This window comes from Falco punctatus (genome assembly GCF_963210335.1).
Source record: "Falco punctatus genome assembly, chromosome: 6".
In the NCBI taxonomy this organism is placed as follows: Eukaryota; Metazoa; Chordata; class Aves; order Falconiformes; family Falconidae; genus Falco; species Falco punctatus.
In genome coordinates, this window is record NC_137585.1 from 37364340 (window position 1) to 37380615 (window position 16276).

Consider the following 16276-nt stretch of genomic DNA (forward strand, 5'->3'; position numbering starts at 1 on the left):
TTTCTGCAGCTTGATACAGACTGACTAATCAAGGTACTCTTGGGTAAATTGGTTAGTATTGTTCTATCACTTAGCTTTTACAGTTGTGTCAGGATTTGATGTGAAACTTTTTCAATGGGTGCTACGGAAGGAAAGAATACACATCTATAATTTCTTTTCTTCTTCCACTTCAAGTGTTTGAAAACTTTGTGAAATTTGTATTTCACAATGACTACTATTGCTCTCATTTTATTTTTTCCCCCCTTTGGGTGTTTTTTTCCTCTTAGTAAGTCAGCAGGAAGTAAGCAGAAATTTTCTTTAAGAAACCGGTCTATTTTTAACTGCAACATCACAGAGCATCCCAATTGCTACAGAAAATAAAAAGTACAAACCTTAGTGTTTTGTGAACTCTGGTATTGAAATTGCAAGTTATAATTTTGATAATGCAGTGTGATGTAGACTTCAGACTGCTTACTATGTATAGGCAAATCTGCTTTCTACATCACTATCACTTCCTGTATCACAGAAAAACTTCCCAAGCAGTTACTCCTTGCCTCATACTTCCCCCTAAAATGAAGCATCACACATTCTGTTATGAACTTCAATAAATTCAGTCTCCAGCAGATGACAAAAGCAAATAGTTCTCCAAGGAAAACAGTGAGGGTTTTTTTTGCCTTTCAGCTTGCAAACAAGATCAAAAATTAACTTCTGAAAAACATTTCATTCATTCTAGAATATTCCAGTTCCATTAACATATTTTTGAGTTTTAAACAATATTAATAGTACACGGTTGAGTCAAATGCATGACAATAAATAAGACCCAAGAAATAGTTAACACCAAAGTGAGTAAATGTATAAAGCAGGTATCTTACCTTGCCTGCATCCAGCCTTTAGGCCAAAGTGGTTTCACTTCTGTTTCCATAAAGGTTTTGAGGTAATCTTCAGCAGACTGACTTCTATTTGGCTCTAGCTCATAGCATCCCAGCTTAATCTTGACAAGATTACACAACAGAGACCTGCAGAAAGAAAGCACAGTAAATGAATTAAAGAAACAATCATTTCAATATTGTCAGCAGAAAAAGGCTGAGAAATTGAAGCACTAATGCTATACAGTTGCTGTCCATTGCCAGCTGTAGGAAGAACTCAGTTCCAACTGCTTTTTTTATTTAAAGTTTGCCACTGCACAAATTTGCTACTAAAGCTGGCAAGATCTCCACTGTCAATTCTCCATCTCCAACCGATCATAGGGCTCTTTTTCATCCTTACTATTATTTTGTAATTGGTTTTACTTTTTCTTTGTGGTTTCCTCATAGCTGTAATATCTCCTCCCACTTGGCTCACAGTGACCTCTATTTCATTTAAGATGGAGAATGTCTGAAAGCAAGTCCATTGTACACTGAGTATTTCAACAGAGAATTCTTTCTGAGAACGATGCTGTCTTTAAAATATATAAGTGCATACAGTTAAGTCACACTGGCCTTTTCAGAGCCTCCTGAATGAAAAAAACCAACAGATTTAAACGTCTCTAAGTATGGCTCCCTCCAGATCAGTCCAAGCTATACTGGTTATATACATTCCATGAAGCTTGCTTCCTTGTTTTCTTACCATGATGAATCTTTTCAGTATGTTAAGTCCACCAGTCTCTTTTAATAATATGTACACTTGTACTAAAATTAGCTTACATCTTGTGTGGAAAATTAATAATTTATAAGGATTTGCTTGCTCAAAAGCCTATCTAGATTATTTAAATAACAGTGATCTCAGTTTTCAGCAAAATTTATTCTAGGAATCAGAACAGTGAGAATTCATTTCAGACAAGAATCTGTGCTGCTCCTGAGCAACAACAAAGAATTTAGGTAGAAACTGTATAGGAAGGGTTAAGATTCATGCATTCTGGATGCTGGCTTGCCCAAGGACTGGGAAGCTTGCCAAACCAGCACTGCCAATTTTGGTCCTCTGCCCCATTGTGGCAGAAACATTTACCGCTCATTGGGTGACTGTTTTCTGACCTGTTCCTAGAATGGTAGGAGGCAAGTATAACTCTGCTTACACTTCTGTTCTTTGCTTAAAGAAGCTCAAAAGTCCTAGGACCAGGAGAATTCTCATGTATTTGGATAAAGCAGATAAACAAGCAGATAAAAAAAAAGGGCTGGACATAAAATTATCCTGCCTTTCCAGTTAAGGAAAAGGGAGGTTTTGCCTTTCAAGTTAAAGAAAAGGGTGTTTTACCATTGCAGCATTCTAGCTTGCCTATTTAGCCCCAACACCCTCCAAAACTTAGGAGGTATACTTCTGAGAACAATTATTTATTGAACAGTATCATGTAATAACATCGCCCTGGAGTCCTCTTTATGAAGCCAGTGAAAATTCTTGGTGGAAAAGATAGTTTTGTCTCACCGCACTGTGTCATCCCAATGAAATTTCTTTCTGGGTCCCACAACCCTTTTTCCAGGTTTCTCATCATCATCCTCCTCCGATCCATTTTTCTCTCGTTCATCTTCTGCTTGTAACCTACAGTTGGAACAATTGTTTTCTTTACAGGTATACAACTCCTAAAGAAAGGAGTGTCATTTCAGGTGTTAGGAAAATATAAACAAGCAAACGAAGGACCTGTCTTCAGTTTCTCATTATACCTTTCCTGAAAGGGCAAACAGTTCATCTTCCTCTCCCTACTGTTTCATGGTCCTCAGAGACAAGTGAAAAGGATGCTATCCATCTACTGCGAATGGCAGAATACTCACCTATTAATACTTCCCCAAGTCTAAAATTAGTTAACTATGAGAAAAACAATTACAATGAACAATGACAATATGTATCAAGGACCTGAACATAACATCCTCCTCCATTAATCCAGCATTTTGAGAATCTCCAGTATCCCTCTCAGTTTGTAATTTCCTTCTTTCAAGACCTATTTAATTCATATTAATAGAATATCTTTCCAGAATCAGATCATAACATAACTTACACAACATTAAGTATTTTGTACAATTCAAAACTTACAGGCACCTGTAAGTTGTAGCCAAGTACTATGTTGAGCTTGGGGAATGAACAACATGGAGACAGACTTCCAGTTGAACTCTAGAGTGGGCATGCACAGACTCCAGAAATACCTACTTGGCATTCTTGGCTTGATTGCGGGCCTGACAGTCCTCCTGATACTTGCATAACTGTTCAGGCATGACATTACTGACAGCCAGTTTCAGCTTTTGCAGCGGTTCTCTCAAGCGGTCATCCTGTGAAAAGAGAAATACCAAAGCAGTTCTATTAGTTTCACAAAAATTAACTGAAACATTACTTACATTGCATCTATTTCCCTACTCGCTTCTGAGGCAAGATTCCTAGTACTATCTACTGACTGCAACAGCCATTTCCTGTACAGCACTTGAATCCTGTTAAATGCAACAACATTATAGTAATGCACACACTTGGAATTTCTCATAGAACTCATGCAAGTCTTTAGACTAGAAACAACGAAAGACAGTCACAAGGAAATATAACATGAATATCCCAAAACACTACGGCATGATCTTATGAAATAATGCTTTTTAATCAAGATAGGGAAGGGAAGAAAACCTGAGAGGAAAAAGCAAGATGACCTGACCAATGAGTATCTCGACACTTACAAATAAATATCCAATTAATCAAGTCTCAAAAAACTCCAGTATAAAAAACCACCCTAAGTTATACATATTATTATATGCAATTTATATACCTCAAAGGTAAGAACTAAATATTTGGAGACAATTCTAAATACAAAGAACTTCAAACAGTAAAGTAATATAATATATACTTCCCTACATGTTTTAAACTCTGCCTACTTCTTACTTTATGTTCTTAATTATAACTGCTTACTGAGAAGAACTAGAATACTATATGCTATTGTGTCTTACTGCTTAGAAATAGCATACGAATCTGTTTGCCGCCTTTGCAAATTCTGAGATCTCTGCATTCATGATCCTCAGATCCTCTGCAAGATTTAGTCCTAGATTTCATCTAAAGAATCAGGTCAGAATACTTCAGATAACAGAGAAAGAATATGTTTTCCTATTGAATAAAGTAAGTTGAGAAAAGCAACTGCAAATGACATGTGAAGTATTTGTAAGACCTAGCCACAAAAATCAAATTTGCACAAACAGTACAGGCTGGTTTGTCTGTTATCCATCTAGCCTTTATTTTTTTCTTGACACGAAAATGAATGCAGGAGTTATTTTTTTTTAGCCTGTCATAATCACGATAATTGTTGATTTATAGTTCTGCCACTTTAATATGTACCCTGTATGCAGCTTTCAAGACGAAAGCACTTAATGCTCAAATAAAGGGTCTGAAATACTTAAAATATTGGTTCCTAAAGTAGTGGCAATAGCAGATACACAGAAAAAACCTTTTAAGTTGATATAGCAACTCATCCAAAATATTTTGGTTTATTGGAGACTGTGTGGTTGTTGCTCTCCTGCATTCTGTCCTCGTCACTATTACAGAACTGACTTCTGCTGAAGGCTGATCTCCCTGCCATTACCTGGACATTGAGGTGTAACTTCTTCAGACGTTTTATCAGTGTGTCCTTATTGCATGGCACAAAGGCCTCAAGGTGAGAGTACACTCCATTGCGAATGGCAGGATTTATCTCCTGTAACTGTAGCTCAATACTGAAAAACAAATGAGACAGCCAACCCGTGAGGCACTCCAAGATAAAGATGACAACTAAACAAAAACCTATGCAAGCTGCATATGCATGCCATATTCTAGCTACACATACTAAAAATAGCAGCTTGGGACATGTTCAGATAATTTTTTTTTTACAGAAGGAAGTCTTCTTAATCAATGGTAAGAAACCATTCATATACATACTTCTCCAGCAATGCTGAACACTGTCATTCAAGTTTCTGTTACTCCTACCATTACAGAACAATGTTGATACAATTGACTGTTACAGTCTTCTAGAGATTACTTTTTGTTTCTTAGAATACAAACATAGAACTTTCTATATTAAATGCTTAGTTGAAGGATTACACAGTAAAAAGAGCTGGCATTTTACTTCATGACAGCTGAAGGTGTTCTGAGTTATAAAAGTGGGGTACAAGAAACAATGGCAGTTTTGTTCAATTTTACACATGAAGTCAAGGACACAGGGCACTACAAAACACTTTACACTGGATAAGGACAGACAGTCAGTCATGACAGGAATTGTATTAATATATAAAGCTTTTTAGCTAATAACTAGCTTAGACTGATCTACCTTCATTGACTTTTAAGGGCTTTGTTGGAACAACCTCAACAATATTTCCTCTTCTGTACTTTTCCTTTCACCCCCTTTCCAAAAAGGGAAGGTTGTACAGATAAGCACTTACTCCAGCAGAATATTATTCATGTCTTGCGTGAAAAACTTCTTCCTGCCTTCTTCATCAAACATCTTGGCGGCCTGAAAGTACAGCAATAAAGAGTATCCAAAAGTTCATAGAGCATTTTATCCCAACAACCTTTGTATCTTTACTTTTACAGCTATATCACATACCTAATATCACATTCTTATTTTCTGGAAAACAGCATTGGAAAAAACCAAACAAATCCAAACTATACTCAGCCGTTTAGAAAAAAAAGGTGAGAATTGTTATAATTCTACTCAAAAAAGGCTTGCTCTACAACAATCAATCATTCCATTTAGTACCTGTCTGGATGACTGATGTTAAACTTACCTTTTCAATAACCATGAAGAAAGAAAATGGTAGAGATGTTTTATCATCTCACCATCAGCAACATTGCACTACCACTGTTAGCTTTAAAAAGAGGAGCATTGCTTGACAAGTCAAGCAAGCAAGAGCATCAAACACATTTCTACTCTCAGTGTATGAAAGGCTCCTTCCTAGCTCTGTTATGCGCCTCATCCAGTTACAACTTTCCAGACTTCTTAGATTCATCCCAGTCCTTCATTGCAATTTCTACAAAGTGATTATGTATGCTAGAAGAATACCTCATCCCTCTCTTCCGGTGCTCTCTGCCATTCTCACCACCTTTAGACTACATCTCTAATTTTTGTCTGGTCACTTCCTGAGTCTGGGGTGGGGAAAAAAGACAGCTTTGTTCTTATACGTACTTCCTTTCATTAGAAGGTTTTACTGATCTTTCAAGACTTTCCATGCAGAATCCCTTTCTTTTGTTCTTATTACCTAGATTCTTATTTTCACAAACAATGACAGCTTATAAGGAAAGCCAATACCTGCACTGTTCTACAAAAACTGGTAAGATCTTCTCTCTAGTGTTTATCCACTCTACTGATTTACAGAATTCAAAAGAAAACTTTCCGAGGCTTATTATCATCTTACATTCTGGCACTGGGATCAGACAACCAATATCTAAAGGAGATAGAAAAGGCTACGCATGCAGAAGAGTACAAGTATAGTATCATTATAATGACTGACAAACATTAGAGGCAGCTCATGTGCTACAAGGCTGAACAGTCAAATAATTTAAAACCTCTAATTCCACTTTTTGAAAAAAATTTAGTGACTTGTAACAACATAGCTAAAAACTATAAATACATACAAGTATTAACTTGACAAAATTCCTTTATTACTATGAAATACTTACAGTTCTTGGCTCTTTGTAACTAACCCATTTAAATGTGAAAGAAAAATATTTTCTGGAATTGTGAACTCTACACTGCACAGGAAGACAGGAGTCTGATACTCTACTAGAAACCACAAGGTAGCCCATTGTCTGAAGACTGTCCCACTTCAGTCATGAACACTGATACCAGAGTTTAAGTTCCTATAAGGACCGCATTCCACTCACTACTTTCTACCATAAATTCAGCTGCTGAGGGGATGGTACTATCTAAGAATGCTGAAGCATTCATTCCGCTAAAAAAATTAGAAAGGTTATAGAAGTTTACAAGTGATAGGATACCAAAAAGACAAGTTTGAAAGTCTTAAATCCAGCATCTTTAAGCATAGTTAACACAAGGATTATTAACATCCTCTGGTTTATATAAAGTGGAAAGAAAGATATACTTAGACATTTTGGTCCCAGGTAGTATAATGCTGAAACCACCGTTTAAGGTCTATCACATTGGATAGTGTTGCTGGCTTCTGAAGAGAACAACATTGGCAGATTCAAAAACTGCATCACTATTACTGAACTGTGGTGGTTTTTTTCCCCCACAAATTATTTTGACAATTCCTTCACAATAGAAAAATGCCATTTTATTACTTTCTTGCTTGTGTACAATATTCTCTCTGTTGTGGTAGTTCAGTTGCCCACTTAGGGAACCAGAACACATTAACATACAAAAGAAGTCAGGAAGTTTTTGTTGTATTTAGTCAGTGGCTTTCTAGAAGTGGTGGGTCTTTTTAAAATCTAGATATATCATAATCCATGCACAGAACAGGCTTTTTCCCACAGCTTTACAAACTTCTTAGCTTTCTTTGGACTAAAGAGCACTAAAGCTGTGAGCATACTAAGTATTTGACAAGACATTTCTTTTTTCCTGCTTTTTAGATGATGTTTTCCCCCCCACTAATAATGTGTCAATTGATGGCAATTTGCAGAAGGTAAAGAAGTTGCAATCTTTAAGTCAACACAATCTAGTTTTTCCCCAAGCGTATGGATAAACTTGCTCTGCTCAGCCAGCACCAAGCTTCCAGAAGACAGCAAAAGCAGAAGATAGAAGAGTTAGGTTTTCTAAGCAACACTGAACCAAAGCTGTCTTTCAACCGGGCAGGACTTGCTCTACAGTGAAGCAGCATGAATTTGGGGCAGGGAACTAACACTAACTTTTGGCCTAATCCAGTTGTTCTACAGTTTTGCTAGAAGCTTATTGCTGATTCATAGCAAAATTAACCTGAATATTCGAAGGCAGACAAAATAATCTCTCTCACTTTAGTAAATATTAATTCCTTGATTGTATTTAGCTTGGTACATTTAAAACTAAGAACACTAAAACATTTACATACAGGCAAAAATAAACATTATGATTTATCTATTTATTTTAGCAAAGCAAGCTCTGCTACAGTTTAGATTTTTTTTCCCAAAAATGTAGTAACTTGAACTGCTTTTTCAAAACTTAATGAGCAAGGAAAAGCTGCACTTCAAGATTTTTCTTGCTCAGAATAAACATCAGAATCTAGAGAACCAAACAAAACATTTTTTCCTCAATGTAAGGTAACATCCACAACTGAAACAAGGAGCATAGAATACCTTAGTAGCTCTGATCCCTTTCAATAAACTAGTAGAATGTTTGTAACCTGTTCATTTAATATTTGTTACTAACATCTTTAAATAGTTTGCACTCCATTCTAACCTTTGAAAAGAAAATATTCAGTTTTGTGGCTGTGATTGGTATTTTGGGGTGGTTTTTTTTGTTTTTCAGTTTGGTGGTGGGGATTTTTGGTGGGTTTTGTTGTTGCTGATTGGTGCATTTTTTTTAAACTAGCAAGTTAGCTTTTCTGTTACAAAGCCAAAAATTCAAGACATCAATTTGTAAGCCACAGTCATATTTCAAGTTTCCTCCTCCGAAGCAAGAAAATGCCCATCCATTTCACCAACTAATAATTCAAGTTAAAGTGACACTGGCATTTCTGTTATGGAAAAAACCCAAACAAATAATTATTGTACACAGAAGATTTAGAAAACCTTGTCTCCACTGTGAAACAAACACTGCTTAACAATTTACCTGCATCATCTCTGTGCCCATTTTCATCTGAGTATAAATACAACCATTAAGATTGACATTAAGATCAATTCAACATTTTCAGAGTTTCAGCCAGCAATCCAAGAATGACAACTTAGGCCCTAATTATTCTTCCTCATTCTCTCAGATTCTTGAATGCAATCCCTTACCAGTAAATTCATACTTACTGTTCGAAGGTCTCCAATGCGTTTTTCAAGTAGCATAGGCAGACCTTCTGGGAGGGCAGGCACCTGCTTGGGTGTCATGACCTGAGAGGTGTAGGTTGCCTGAGTGACATTTCCATTTTCTCCTGACAGCTCAGATACCGGGCTGCCATCAGAAGTGCCATCAAGCAACTTGTCAAAGTCAATGTCTCCCAGCATCTCCAGGGCACTTTCAGCTTCTTGCAGGAGCTCACGTTCATTTGTGCTACCAAAAATGGAGAGGACAGGATCATTGATCCTAAGATTCAAGTCAGAGATATCATTTCCTGCACTGAGAGAGGAGGAAGGAATTTTACTAGGGGTAGAGGTTGCAACAGTCACTGGAGGTTTTGGACTAGATTCCTTCTTCCTCATGGCTTCCTTCTCCTTTTGAAATTTACGGATCATGGCAGCCAGAGAGAGTGAGTCTTTATACAATTTCTTTTTCTTCTTTTCAGACTTGTGTGAATTTAAGGCCATTACTCTGTAGAGGAAAGAAATCTTTCATTGGAATGGATGTGATTTTTGAGACCTCAGTAATCTGTAACAAAAATCTGTGATTTTAGTACAATTAAAAGATTATCAGGGGAGAAGCCAGTACATCATACTTTCATCTTCACACTATTCTATCAACTACCATAAACCTTTGCTGGTCATGTGATTCCACGCTCTAACCAATTTGTTTTGTTGAGTTTTGTACACATTAAGGCAAAGTTTATTTACTTTTGACTTTGCAATTTAATTATGGAAGCATTGGCACAGTTATTAAAACTCATAGCTGATCTATGCTACTGCAATTTGACTCTCAGACTTCTGAATGGTGGCAAGTTGCTTTAAGTTTAGGCACACCACGTATGTTAAAAAAAATTCTATTAATTGCTAAGAATTTTGACATGCAAGCTCAACAGCTATATGGTACTTTAAGTGTTTTCTGCCAATGCATCACGTTGATGAAAGACACTATCAATACATTTTCAACACCAACTTGAATATTCATAAGACAACTTTCACTCAATGACAATTTTCTAGAAGCCAATAAAAAAAAATCCACCACCTTAATCCTTCCATGATAACTTCAGAACTCAGGAAACCAAAGTTAGTAAGAAACATGTAGAATAATTAAGGTGTGTTTATAGTTTTCAGATAAGAAACCAAGGGATAGGAAGAAAGCTATTTTTTATTACAAGATGTAATTCTTAGTGCTACGTAAGACTTTGGGTAGAACAGTGGATAATGCTATTCAGACTCAAAATTTCTGTTCTGCAATTCCTATTTCCTTGTTTTATTATTATTTGTTAAAAATTCTGGGGGACAAATATTAGCTTGTAGGACTTATGCAAAAAATCCGCATAAATTCCAAACCCCAAAATCTATAAGCTATTAATTATAGTTTAAAATTACAATATTCTAAACAGCTGTGATAATCTTGCTATGGCACACAATCTTGAAACCAAACCTCACAATTCAAGAAAGAAACATACCCCAACTGCTTAGGAACTTTCATTTTTCGAGGCTTCTTCTCCTTTTCTGTCCCTTCATCTTTCCGCTTGCGCTTCTTCATTCCTCGATCTTCACTTTCTTTCAACTTTGCTATCTAGAAAAGAGATCAAATAAAGGACAATGATTCTTCCACCCTAAAAGACTTTTACAGAAAGAGGCATATAGTTTTCCTTACACTTTCCAATTCAGAGCCAGGAAAAATACCTCAGTGTGTGTAAAGGCAAACAGTACCACTGATTCATAGCAGCAATTGCTGTTACTGACAAGTCTCAATCATTAATTATTTTTAAATAGTTACTGAATTCAGAGCTTACAGTAAGAATACTTTAAGGCACATGCAGACTGATGCCCAGCCAGTATAAGCAATGGCCACCTTGGAAGACTGAATCCCACCCACCCTCTTCTGCTACCACAGTTTCATTGCTGAGTATGAAGTTACATAGTATGGAACATCTTTTTGGCTAATTCAGATCAGCTGTCTTCCCTCCTAAGTTCCTGCTAGTCCCTAGCTTACCTGCTGGTGCAGGGTAGGGAAAGAGAAAGCCTTCAAACTGTGCAAATATTCAGCAACAGGTAACTTTGGTGCATTATCAACACTATGTTAGTCTCAAATCCAAATCATAGCACCATAAGGGCTGTTATGAAGAAAGTTTACTCCACTCCAATCAGATCCAATGCAAGAACCTTATTATGTTTGAATTTAAAGAATTCTAGAGCAGGAAGAGTCAGAAAGCAGGAAGTTCTTGGAATTGCATGGAACTTGTGAATGTCATATGCAAGCAATTATGTTTGCATTGATCATAACTTGTCAAAGTACATAGAACCACACACTTTGGGAAAGACTGTATATATACTTTTTGATATAGCTGTTCTTATGCACTGAATTTATTTTAACAGATATTTTAGTGTTATTCTGAGTATTAGGAACAATTTAAAACCACACAAGCTTTATGCAACATCATAAAAGCAGCGCTGGAGAATTTAAGTTCTCACCTCATAATAAAATTCCTATAAAATTACAGAATCATCTGTCACTTCAAGATGGACAGACATAACTTGTTAACTTGCCTAAACAGACGGTTAGCCTTACAAGACTAGACAACCTGTGGAAATCATGAATTATATCCCCAATGCTGGTGCATGAGCCACAAAACAGGAAATGCAATAAAACAGTACTGTGTATCATTTCGCTTTCATCCTCTTCCTATGAGATATTCTAAAAGTATCAAGCATTTCCCAATGTCCATCATAGCTATAAGTTATAAAAAGCATAATTAACATCACTCACTTTAGGTGGCCTATGCTTTTTATCTTCTGCGAAGTCTTCATCCTCTGAATCAGATGCCTGCCGGAACTGCAGAGTACCAGTGTTGATATAAAACCCTCCATATTTGGTTGTCAGGGATGCAGGAACCAATTCATCATACTGGGTGGGGAAAAAGACTATGAGTTTATCAGCATTTCTTAATAAAATGAATTTAGTTCATTCCCCAGTCTCCACACGTGAAAAATTATATACAACTACACTGCACAGCTTGCTACAACAGAAACAGACCGGTAATGCTATTGAAGGTGATCAAGGTACAGAATTACCTTTCTACTTTCAAAACAATGCCCTTTTTTTGGAGAAAAGACAGGATTACTAAATTAAAAGCACTGCTTTCTGAAGGAAATGAACAATGGGCACAGAGGCATTTCCCCACCCCCACTCCCCAAGGTGGGGGGGAAGCCCAAAAACTTTTGAAGTTTTCCCCCCAATATTCTGTTTCAGAAAGCATGTTACATTATGCTAGATGTTAAATCAAAACACGTAAACCATATGAACAATGATACACTACCTGCCTATGAGCAACTTCACCTGATTGTTCACTGGTTGTTTTTATACAGAAAGTAGGCAGGCACAGATAATTATTTGTTTTCATCTACAACAGCCTTACAGGTGTATCAGCAACATCACTGGTGAAAACAAATGGGGGGGGGTGACCCACAAAAAAAAAAAACAAAAGCCAAAACCGAAAAAAACCCTGCCTCTATCAATTTTAGTTTTTCAGTTTAATGTTTTTGTTGAATACCCTTCTATTTTATGTGCAATTAAAATCACCTTGTTAGTCAATCGCTTTTATCATAGGAGCTTTTAAGTTATCTGTGACAGCCACAGCTATTTCCAGAAGGCAGTCTGAACAGTCACTATATTGCAGTGGAAGAAGCCTAATCTATGTCAGAATTTTACAGAATTGGATATTATATCCAGAAGATAGGACTGAAGATTGTACAGATGTTTTTGTTAATTAAGCATTAAAAAACCTCTCAGATTATATGCTTTGTTTCATTAAGACTACCAGTTTTCATTAATATCAATCTCTGCAAAGCACTTGATTCAGACATTCCAACACATGCTACATTTAGTTCCAACTCTAATCACCGTGCCCTATTCAAAAACCTACTTCTCCTGCAAAGTTTTCTGAAATTTTCTTTTGCTGAAAATGCTATCCTAGACACTACAAACTTAACCACAGTATCTGTTAGCTTATTTCCAATTTTAGGTGTTGCATACAACATTACCTATTACAAAAATACCAATGCCAGGGCTTCTTTCATTGAAAGTCAGATATATTCTCTATCTGTTCAGACAGTTTTCAAACCACAAAAGTTTCCAAACTCTTATATACACTGTACGTTGAAAAATACTTAGTATTTATGAAAGAATTTCCAAGTTAGAACTAAAGCTGTATCTCAAAAATATTGAAATACATAAGTATAGCAGAAACAACATTAATTCTATTATTTCATGACCAGCAGCCTCTCAGAATGACACTGTCCCCCAAGTATTACCAGAAAACTGTCGAATCTCTAGGAAACATCTTGTTTCTCAGAATTCTGAGAAAAGCAAATTCTCAGAAAGGCTGGGAGGATTAACAGATTCATTCTAGCTCTATGTATAAGTATCAACTAAGCAAGCCATGGAAGTATTTGCAAAAGAACTGAGAGAGGGTTGCCTTGACAATGCAATTATCACTATGCAGAAGGACAATGTTGTCTTGAACTATTCCAAATTCGAGCTACTGGTCTTTGTCTTCAAATACTGAAAATTGTAAAATGGTGCATTTAATAACCAACAAATACAATTCTGGAAGCTACAGTCTGTCTGGAAGGACAAAAAGAGAATGTCCAAGACCCAAACCTGTCAACAAAGATAAGGAGAAAATGTTTACAGGACTTCAAACACGTTACAAAAGTACCAGAAAGACACAATAACATTATGTGCAATGACTACGAATCAATTTTTGCCCTTCTGCTGAAAGAAAGGGTAGGATTTTGACACACCTCAGAGGTATGGTCTCTGGCAGAGGAAAAAGCTGATTTTTGATCTGCAAGCAATAAATGTTTGGTAGCACAGCCAAATGATTAAGTGAGATAAAGCAATGTGTTTGTTATTTTGAAGCCTGAACCAGCAGACCTTCCACTGCACGTCTGTTGAGACAGAATTACACAGATTAATAAATTAGTAGACAGTTTTAACTACCATGTTAACTGAAGCCTTGAGATCACCTACAGTAAGGGAACACACAGTGTGGAGCGTCAGCTACCAGCTTACTTCACTTCCCCCTCCATGCTATGCAAAATATTCTGAACTTAAAATGCTTTAAGAACAAAAAAAGTTAGGGCTACCAAAAACATTAAGATAGGAAGAAGAGAATCCAGAAGAGAAAAAACAGTGAATGTGTAACTTCAACAAGGAAGCTGGTGAATGCCTGATCTAGAGGCCTATGTGGATTTAATCTGAGTAAGTAGTTTGAAATTTCCATGAGTCATCAGCTTTCATCTTCCTGGAATGGAAGGCTTAACAAGCAGTACAGAAAGAAAGAGAAAGGAAAAGTGGTGACAGGATCTATGAAATGCCCTAGGATCATATGAAAGACTAGTGCAAAAAAGCAGGAGAATCTATTAAGTGGACAAAATGAAAGCAAAGTGGCTTAGTTGCGGCCTTGTCATTCATCTTAAGAGACCAGGACAATCATGCAAAGTAGGAGATGCAAAGCAAACTTGATAGTGGAGGCTGGGTAAGAAGTTCAGAGAAATCTGATGTTTTTCCACAGCTCTCAACCAGCTTCACTACATACAAGGAAGATGAAAGGGAAAGAAAATAAGTGATTATCCACAGTACTTAATAGACAGAGCAGGCATTTCCCTTTTGAGCTGACAGGGTGTGAACTGAAACGGTGAGGCTGGGGCAAGACAGGATCAAAACAGAATACAGTACTTGCCGAGTGAAGGAAAAAGCACAGTCAAAGTTGGGACCATTATCCTAAGAAGTGAAGAACAAGTAAAGGGAAACACAGTGAAGACTCTGCTGCAAAACACTAAAGGAAGGCCTGGAGTCCACACAAGAAAAAGGAACGATTAAAGGCAGTCCACAAGTCAGGAAACCATGAATCACAGCAGATTATTAGGATTATCAACATGCTATGTGGCACATCCATAGGAACAAGGCAACCAGAAAGGCAGAATTTGTTCATTATGCAGATGAACAAGCTATCCCCTAACAGTCGGCAGGCAAACAAGGTCAGCAAGATGTGGATGTGTAACTTACCAGTTGAGGTTTCAACAGCTTCTGCTGAGGACTATGAGTTTAGTCAAACTTCTAAGACATTTTTGACATTCAGTTCTCCTTAACCCTTGAGAGGGTTTACTTTTCCCTACCAAAACAGCGTCTGTCCTCAGCCTACTGAATAAGGTGTAACTTACAATTCAAGGTTTCATTTTATTTTCAACTTACCTAAAACTGAGGAGCGCAGACTAGAATGTATCTAGTACCACCTCCTTTGAGGTAAACTTATATTTTCTAGTGCCCTAACTGAACACAAAATTTGAATATGATTGTCTAAGATACCAGCAACAGCTACATTAAACTTAAATTTGACGTTTCTTCAGGACTCTCAGTTAAAGGGAAAAGTTGCCTCTTGCAACTTCTAAATCTTCTGATTAACTCGTTTCAAGACTTTTGGTTTGCACTAGTTTTTTCCATGTATGAAACAGCAGAAGTGATCCTATTAGGAAAAACAGTTTAAGCCCTTTACAGTGTTCTGCTCCTCCTTATACATTAAATTAAAATTCTCAGACCTACAGACAGACAGACAGAACTTGATATATGATTGACTCCTGTAAACACAAATTTGCCCCATAAAAGATTATGGAATCATTCTGCAGATAAAGCAAGACTGATACATTCTCTAATCATCTAAAAGCACGTTATTTTCAACTATTGTCCTTGAGCTACATAGCTATGCTTCTAGTGCCACTGATCTAATTACATGTTTAGGTATGAAAGGTATTTTTTAAAAAATAACCAGTTTCAACTTCATTATCATACCAATAAGAACAGTGACATTTCAGGTATTATACCAATTTAGTTCTGAAATCCAGACCCACAGCACAGAGCAGTATCTTATACTGTCTGGTCTTCTGTTCAGATATTTTGACCATGACCATCCTCAATCAGCACCCTTCCAGACAACAAGCTATGCTATCAAATTATGCATACAAAAACTCTTTTTAACATTTCTGTATTAAGTCCTGGAAATAAGATTCCCTGCAAACATTTCCAAGCGTTTTAAGGGAGGGGCTGTTTATTTTTTATCATCATTAGCCCACTGAACAAACACAAGCTACTGAAGTTATGTCAAACATGGTTGCTTCAGTCAAATGGACTGAATAATGATACAGTTCACTACATACTTCAAGATACTGCCCACAAACATAGTTGATTGACCTCTATGCTTCTTAAAGACACAAAGAACCGAAATGCACTCTTTGGCTTTGCTATTCTTTAAGAATAAGTTTTCAAACAAAAAACCAGAACTACCTTTCTGAAAAATAGCACAATAGAATACACAATGAAATCCTGAATAAGGTTCTATCTTAACAAGGT

The 16276-nt window shown here is 36.7% G+C and overlaps 1 protein-coding gene across 2 annotated transcripts in view; it reads right to left on the minus strand.

The window, feature by feature from the left end:
- UBN2 (ubinuclein 2) overlaps positions 1–16276 on the minus strand; it is a 56348-nt gene that overhangs the window by 22180 nt on the left and 17892 nt on the right. Inside the window, exons 4-11 of one of the 2 annotated variants that reach the window (XM_080393097.1) lie at positions 11636–11773; positions 10329–10441; positions 8833–9073; positions 5328–5398; positions 4496–4625; positions 3094–3212; positions 2377–2490; positions 852–995 (exon numbers count right to left, since the gene is read on the minus strand). In XM_080393097.1, the coding sequence (XP_080249223.1) occupies positions 852–995; positions 2377–2490; positions 3094–3212; positions 4496–4625; positions 5328–5398; positions 8833–9073; positions 10329–10441; positions 11636–11773 (1070 nt within the window). Of the gene's footprint in view, positions 1–851; positions 996–2376; positions 2491–3093; positions 3213–4495; positions 4626–5327; positions 5399–8832; positions 9332–10328; positions 10442–11635; positions 11774–16276 lie in introns of both variants that reach the window. The other variant, XM_080393096.1, reaches the window with a different exon arrangement.